Consider the following 8,633-nt stretch of genomic DNA (forward strand, 5'->3'; position numbering starts at 1 on the left):
CTGTCACCAAGGCACCCACCTCATTCATCAGTGGGCCTACATTGCCTCTGGTGTTAGTTTCATCTGCCACGTATTGGAAAAAGCTCTTTCTGTTGTCCTTGACCCCTCTCGCCAGGTTTAATTCTAAGGAGGCCTTGGCTTTCCTAGTTGCCTCCCTACATCCTCTGACAACAGCCTTATATTCTTTCCAAGTGGCCAACCCCTCCTTCCATGATCTATGAACTCTCCTCTTCCACTTGAGCTTACCCAGCATCTCCCTGTTTAACCATGCAGGTCTTCTGGCTCCCTTCCTTGACTTCCTATGTGTGGGAAACTGCAGCGGGTCTGTGGAATCCTTGACAGAAAATATGAGAGTAGAGATCAGCCTTGAGATATTAAGATTTACCCTTGAGAAGGATGGGAGTGAAGGAGTATCTGGAGAGAGGAGAGATGTACCCGTGAGAGAGAAGGGGATAGAAGAATAACATGGATGACAGAAAAATTAACCAATGAGATGTTAGTGCTGTAACTTGTAACCAATAGTGAAAAGACACATGAACTGGTAGAATTGTATAAAAATGCACTTGTAGCAATAAATGGCATCTATTACTTTCATCTTGAAAGAACCTGGTCCATGTCGTTTGTCCGTCTCAACCGCGACATATGGTGACCCCGACGTGATCCTGCCTGAAGAGGATCTCGCATGACAAGGTGACAGTATGTATCCAGGAGTCTATTTCAGCAACCTTGATTGCAGTAAATGTAGTTAAAAGTACTTGATAAGGTCCGTCCCAATGTTAGTTAAAAGTACTTGATAAGGTCCGTCCCAATGTTCTTTTAAAGGATCTTCTCTCCAAGTCTTTATATACACCGTGTCTCCAGGTTCTATATCATGTACCGGATTCTCAAGTGCTAGCGGGCGATTCCACACTAATACGGATCTGAGTCGATTCAATGTCCTGCCAAGAGACAACACATAATTGTACACATCCTGATTACCTTTTACATGTACACTTGGATTCGGATCAGGTGCTTCGTATGGTTTGCCATACAGAATTTCGTATGGGCTTACGGACATTCCACTCCTAGGTTTAATCCTAATTCGCAATAACGCTATTGGTAAGGCCTGGGGCCATTAAATTTTGCTTCTTGGCAAATTTTGCTAAGTTGTCGTTTTAACGTCTGATTCATTTTCTCCGCCTGGCCACTAGACTGGGGTCTCCACGGGGTGTGTAATTCCCATTTAATTCCCAAACATCTACTGACTTCCTTTACCACTTGAGCAACAAAATGCGGTCCCCTATCAGATGATATTCCCAATGGTACTCCAAATCTAGGAATTATTTCCTTCAGTAACCATTTTACAGTTTCTTGTGCCTGGTTGGTGCGACAAGGGAAGGCTTCTGGCCATCCTGAGAAGGTGCATACCCCAACTAGCAGATATCTGAATCCTCGAGTTTTGGGGAGTTCCACATAATCTATTTGCCAACAATCCCCTGGTTGTACACCTGTCCTAATTTTTCCATATCTACTTTCCTTTTAACTAAAGGATTATTTCTCAAGCAAATTTCACACTTAGCTGTGATAGATTTTGCCATTGTTAACATCTGGACCGAGATAATTTGTTTTCTTAGATAAGTTACCAATGCTTCTGCACCCCAATGACACTTCTGGTGCTCCGCCTGAAGTATCCCTCTCATAATTGTGATCGGGACCACAATTTGTCCGTTGGTGGTTACATACCATCCAGAATTATCCTTGACGGCTTTTACTAGTCTTGCCAATTTCTCATCTTCTGTAGAATATTCAGGTGCCTCTGAAGGTGTAGGTAATAAATCAATTGCTCTTACCTTTTGGGAGACAAGACCCACCATCATCCAGACTCGTCGTGCCACTGATCGGGCTGTTTGATCAGCAAGTCGGTTTCCTTCAATAATTGTTGATGTCCCACTCTGATGAGCTTTACAGTGCATGATGGCAACCAGTGATGGCTTTTGAACGGCATTAATCAAGTTCAATATTTCTTTTTGGTACTTGATGTTTGTTCCTTGGGAGGAGAGTAGTCCACGCTCTTTCCAAAGAGCTCCATGTACATGAACAACCCCAAATGCATATTTTGAGTCAGTCCAAATATTGACCCTTTTGTCCTCACTGAGCTCTAATGCCCTAGTTAGGGCTATCAACTCAGCTTTCTGTGCTGATGTGTTTGGTGGTAGGGATTTAGCTTCAATTACTGTTTTGGCAGTAGTAATCGCGTATCCTGCATACCGCACTCCTCTTTCCACAAAACTACTGCCGTCAGTAAAAAGCTCCCAATCCTTCTTCTCCAACGGGGTATCTTTCAGGTCAGGTCGACTTGCGTGGGTATATTCAATGACCTCCACACAATCATGTTCCAGATTTTCTTCTTCAGTCTCTGCGCTTAAAAACACAGCTGGATTCATTAGGTTAGTTGTTTTTAGGATGATATCATCCTGCTCTGTTAAAATTGCCTGATATTTCATCATTCTACTTGGGGAAAGCCAATGGCCCCCCTTTTGTTCTAATACAGTAGTCACCATGTGGGATACAAACACTTCAATCTTTTTCCCCATAGTCAGTTTCCGGACTTCCTGAATTAATATCACGGTAGCAGCCACCGCCCGCAAGCACGCCGGCCATCCAGCACTTACCGGGTCAAGTTGTTTAGAGAAATAACCTACGGGCCTTTTCCAAGATCCCAGCCGTTGGGTTAATACCCCTAGAGCAAGTCTCTGTCATTCATGTACAAACAACTGAAAGTCTTTACTCAGATCAGGTAGGCCCAAAGCAGGCGCTTGCATTAAGGCCTGTTTCAATTTTTGAAAAGCTTCTTGTTGTGGTCTTTCCCACACCAAGGTCTTATTCTTCTGTGCCTCGTATAAAGGTTTGGCAATAAGTCCATAGTCCATGATCCAGAGCCTGCACCATCCTGCCATTCCTAGAAAAGATCTTAATTCATGTAAGTTACACGGTTCTGAGATCGCACAGATAGCATGTACACGGTTTATACCCAGTCTTCGCTGTCCTTGAGAAAGCTCGCATCCTAGATAGATCACAGTTGTGGATGCAATCTGAGCTTTATTTTTTTGACACTTTATATCTATTCATTCCTAATTGATTCAATATTTCAATTGTTACCTGAATGCAAAGTTCTTGGGTCTCAGCAGCAATCAGAATATCATCCACATATTGCAGCAACAAATACCATTGTCGAGGAATTCTGATATAGCCTCTTGTAGTCCATTCCTCAAGCTCTTTGGCTAGTTGATTTCCGAAGATAGTTGGACTATTCTTAAATCCTTGTGGAAGGCGTGTCCAGGTTAATTGGGCCTTTCTCCTATTGTGTGGATTCTCCCAATCGAAAGCGAATAGCTTTTGCTTTCCTGGTCAAGGGGTATGCAGAAGAAGGCATCTTTTAAATCAAGTACTGTAAACCATTTATATTTCTCTTTCACAGATGTTAACAAGGTATACGGATTTGCAACTACTGGATGTATGTCCTTAGTGATCTGGTTTATTGCTCATAAGTCTTGGACTAGTCGATAGCTACCATCAGGTTTCTTTACTGGAAAAATTGGAGTATTGTATTCTGATTCACATTCTTCTAGAATTCTATATTTCAAAAATTTCTCAATTAAAGATACTATTCCTAATCTGGCTTCCAATTTCAATGGGTACTGTCTTAATCGTACCGGTTCAGCACCTTCCTTCAGCGCTACTTTCACAGGTTTAGCTGCCTTTGACTTCCCAGGTATGTCAGTTTCCCATACCGTGGGAATCACTGCATCTTCTATTGCCTGTGGTATTTTTACAATTGGATTTTCCTTTAATAGTAAAATTTGTCCTACCTTTGACTCCGGAACTTTCATTACCAAATTTCCATCCTCAAATGTTATTGTGGCATCTAATTTGGTCAGCAACTCTCGTCCTAAAAGAGAAACTGGACAATCTGGAACATATAAGAACTCGTGGGTTAGCTCCTTTTCTCCAAAACACAAATCTAAAGGTTGCAGGAATGGCCGTACTTCCTTCTTCCCCGTGGCACCAACAATTGTTGTAGCTCTGTAAGGAATTCCTGTAAGGAATTCAGTAGAGACTATAAATAGCCCCTGTGTCTACTAAAAATTTTACATCCCGGTTTTGGCAGCTTCTTTTAATCTTTCTAAAAAGGCCGAGGGAGACTCATTGTTTTCCTGCATCACATCATACAATTTTGACCAATTCATTTGCTTCGGCATAGCAGTTTAAACGCTAATCAATAACCAATCCTGATACCTCCGGAGACGGCTTAACCCGCCTCCTGTATTGTCTGTATCTCCGGTATTATCAGGGATCTTCTTTTGGAAAGTTCTTGTCAACGTTAGCCTCTACTTTCCCATTCCGAATATCTTCTCTCACCTTATCCCTCGCAACCTGTATAACCACATATTTTTCTGTAGAGTCCATTAATGTATCTAAAATGACTTGTAAATCATCCCAATCAGGATTCTGCGTCTTAATTATCATCTTAATCACTTTTGCAACCTTATCTGGGTTTTCCCGATAAGGACCAGCCGACTGCTTCCAGATCACTAAATCCCCCGGCGAAAACGGGACTTTTACATAGACTGGTTCCCCCCCCCAACACCTACTGCCTACCGCAGGGGTGCTATTACGTTTGATGATCCCCCGCGGGCGGCGAGCTTGGAGGAGAGGAGCTGCAGCTTCAGCCTTAGCAGCCGCCGCTCCCCACCCCCCTTTCCCACCGCTTTAGCAGACAGTCAGCTTTTCACCTTTTTTTTTTTTTTTTTTTTCTTTTTTCTTTTTTCTTTCTGCAGCTTATCAAGGAGAAGCTGCCGGGCACAGGTTTGGGCTCCTTTTGCCCTTTTTCTCTCTTCATTTAATTCCTGTGATTATAAACTTTATATGTAATTCCAATTAGCTGAACAATAGTTATATCCCTCAGCTCCTACCCTTTTGTAACTTCTTACAGATGTCAATAAACAGCATACTAAACATCAATCCCTGACATTAATTTTAGATCCAAATCCAAATCAGTCTATCCACAAAACAACACTAACTGCAATACAGCTAACTCAATTTACTTTCATGTGTACAGATGCATCTGAAGGGGGAGCAAGGTGGCACTTTAGTAACGGAAACGGTTCTTATTTTGTAATTATTTCCCCAAACAAATCCTTTTGGTACCAAATACAAACATACAAACTAAAATACTGAGCTCAGACATGCAAACCGAATACCGAGTTCAAATATGCAAACAGATCACAATCACACTTCTTTTATGCATAAACTGTCCAAACCTAGCCTTCTTCTAATGTTTCAGAAAGCAATTTGACGGCGATACGTTTGAATTGGACATATCAACAGAGAAGGATACAGATAACTAACACAGAAAGATAACACAGTAACTTTACCAGAACAACAGTAAACAGGATCAAATCACCGGTTTCAACAGTAAATACAGATTAAATCACCAGAACTACAGACCAGGTGCTGAGTAGCACAAATAACCAGACCAGGTGCGCACAAATAACCAGACCAGGTGCCGAGCCTGCGGCACAAATAACCAGACCAGATGCCGAACCTGCAGAGGTTTCCCTCTGTCTGACGGACAGCTGCCTAGGCAATACCACGGGAGCTCCCTGCCCAACCGAGCGTGGCTTTCGCCGCGTCTGACCGGCAGGCTACCAGATGCCTGACCAGCAGGCTACCAGACCAGAACCAGACCAAGTGGGTACCCAACAATCCAGATAAAGCACCTTCTTACCAGTCAGAGGTCCGTCGTGAGCAGCAGAGGGTCGGTCGCGTCCGATGCGCTCCCCAAGAATACCTCGGTGCTAGATGGAGCAGGATCAAGACGCGATCCGCCTCAGCAATGCTCGCGAAGTCCCATCTGGGTCGCCAAAAATGTTAGCATTCAAGACACATAACCACAGGTGCAGTTATATGCGGTGCTTTATTTCAGCGCTGGGAAACCAGGGGTTCGCACCCAAAGCTGGCTTCAGCCACTGATTCAGACTACACCATATTTATACAATTTGATCACATACATATGCATTACAATTCCTGACAACCATTAGCATATCCCACACCTATTCTAACACAAATTATCTATCTAAGCAATGCTAAGTAACATTCGCATGTTTATCAGTTATTTCTAAGTTACCTGTTTTTACCTGTTTTAAAGAATATATCATAAATCTATATCAATCTTAAGAATAGGGTATGGTTTAAGTTACCTGTTCTAAAGAATATGTCATAAATCTATGTCAATTTCAAGAATAGGGTATAATTATATAAAATCATGCTTGAATGCACATTCTGAACCTGGATACAGTATCAAAGCTAAGAATCTTGGATACGGTCTACAGAATCAAAACACAGCCCACAAAATTCAATTCAACTATAACAAGATGAGACACTAAAACAAAACAAAACAAAACAAAACAAAAAAGGCCTTGCCCAGTCCAGCTCGCTGCGGCATCAGGTGCCGATGGGGGTCCAGCGCGCAATGACCTATTTTGTCAGGGAGACCCAGAGGTACCTCCACCTGGCTGAGCAGTAAGCGGCCCAAAGGTGCAATGCAAAAATTGAGATATTGTCTTAAATTGGTGTAACTGTGATCCATCTGCTTATTTGAACTTGGTATATGGATTTCATATCTGAGCTCAGTATTTTAGTTTGCATATTCATATTTGGTACCAAAAGAATCTTATTTGGGGAGATAATTACAAAATGGGAACCGGTTCCACTGCTAAAATTCCACCTTGCCTCCTTTTAGGATGCATCCTTACACATTAGAATGATTGCTTATATTGTTAGAAAAGCATTTAAATTGTTAAAACACTATGATAGATGTGAATTTGGAAGAGGTTGTATTTAAAAATTGCTAGAATATTAACTGATTTGGATCTAGGAAAATAGACTAAAGGATTTATGTTTGTTATACTGGTTTATACTGTTTTTTGACATCTCTAAATTGTAAAAGGTAAGTGGAGCTAAGGAATGTAACTATTGCTGAGCTACTTGAAATTGCATATAAAGTGTAGTTGGAATGAAAGGGGAAAACAAAAGAGCAAAATATCCCAGGCCTGTGTGCAGCTCATTGTAACTGAGGAGTTTGCCAGAGCCTCCCACTTCGTACCAGTGATTATGCATGGCTTTGGCTATATCTGAACTGCGGCGAAAAAAAAAAAGAAAAAAAAAACAAAAAATGTTTTTCCGCTGCTAAGCAGAGAAAGGGGGGCTTTACTCCCCCCGCTCTGTCCTTTTTTTTTCTCCCTGAAGTATTGTCATCCATTTTTGTTATGGCACTGTGTTGTTTTTCGGCTTTGAATCAGGGGTTGTTGGTGTTGTTTATTTTTGCTTCTGTCTTGTTTCCTAGGTTTTGGCACATCTGGGGAAAAGAGCTCATAATTTTATCTCCTTGCTGAAGTCAGTCTTTTCACACTGGTCAGCTTTGGGGGGTCACAGTGTTCAGTGCTTCTCTGGGTCAGACTGGTACTGATTTGAGTGTGGAGTGGAGCCAGATTGGTTCGATGTGGAGTTCAAACTGATGTGTTATCATGTTGTGCTGTACGTCTTGCCATCTCAGATGGGGGCGAGAGGGTAGTTTTATTCCCCCCCGCGCCCCTCCCCCAAGCAATATTACTGCTAGAGAGCTGTAATACTGCATGAAGGAGTCTGAGGGTGAAATTTAAAGGCATCACCAGTGGATCCATAGTTCTAATGAAACTGGAAAATTAAACCAAAAATTTGTTAATAGACTTATTCTGTGGTAATTAGTTGTAAGAGACTTCTTAGTAAATTCACCATGCTAGTTTTTGAGGTCATGAGAGAAAACGAAAGAAAGGCAGTTTTTTGAGACCAATAGAATGCCATATTTGGAACAAAGTTTAAATACATGAATTCTTATAGTTGTTAGAAACTCCTATACCTCTCTTAGGTTAAGATTTGTTAAGTAAGCTCAAATATCGTTTTCTGAGAATTCTGTTTAGTTGCATGTCCTACAAGAATCTGTGTGGATGGTGCAGATCTGCTTGCTGCAAGTGAGAAATCTCCAAGGAAATTTGAAATGCTGTATTTCCGCTAGTATTAACAGCCAATGTTTCCATAAAGCAAATACTACACTGATAGATCTGAAACAGGACTTTGATCCGGTAAGGGAAAACAATATCCAATAAATATGACAGCCAAAATGGAGTTGGAAACTTTGAGGAATAAATTTATGACAACCTTACAGGTTGACTGTATTCGATTGGACTTGGAGATTTGTCTATTTATAGCTAAAACATAGCAACAACCTGTGGCTATTGTGGGACAGTATGATGAGATTGCTAGCAGACTGATATACTGCTTCTTACTCTGATCAAGAAAAGCAGGGAATGAATTTAAGTTTCATTAGGCCATGATCCTTTTGTCATATATGTACCATTTGTGAAATTTAATTCTGATTTTTTTATTTTAGTTGTAATCTATGTCTTTGTAAATTGCACTAGCTGGTTTTCTTAACAGCACAGCTTTTGGCATGCATAAATGTAAAATGTAAATTGCTGCAGAACCTGCAAGTCTTTAACATCAGGTCATAGGCCATACCTGTATTTGGTCTGATCCTACATACTTGGAAAGTTTTT

The 8,633-nt window shown here is 41.3% G+C and overlaps 1 protein-coding gene across 1 annotated transcript; it reads right to left on the bottom strand.

The window, feature by feature from the left end:
* Positions 1-630: 630 nt before the first annotated feature.
* On the bottom strand, positions 631-3,615 carry LOC135577178 (uncharacterized). The gene is made up of 2 exons (XM_065045015.1): positions 3,139-3,615; positions 631-2,938 (listed from the first exon to the last, which is right to left on the bottom strand). The coding sequence occupies exon 2, from the start codon at positions 2,571-2,573 to the stop codon at positions 1,458-1,460; it is 1,116 nt and encodes a 371-aa protein (XP_064901087.1). The 5' UTR covers positions 2,574-2,938; positions 3,139-3,615; the 3' UTR covers positions 631-1,457.
* Between the last annotated feature and the right edge of the window lie 5,018 nt (positions 3,616-8,633).

Source organism: Columba livia, chromosome W (genome assembly GCF_036013475.1).
Source record: "Columba livia isolate bColLiv1 breed racing homer chromosome W, bColLiv1.pat.W.v2, whole genome shotgun sequence".
In the NCBI taxonomy this organism is placed as follows: domain Eukaryota; kingdom Metazoa; phylum Chordata; class Aves; order Columbiformes; family Columbidae; genus Columba; species Columba livia.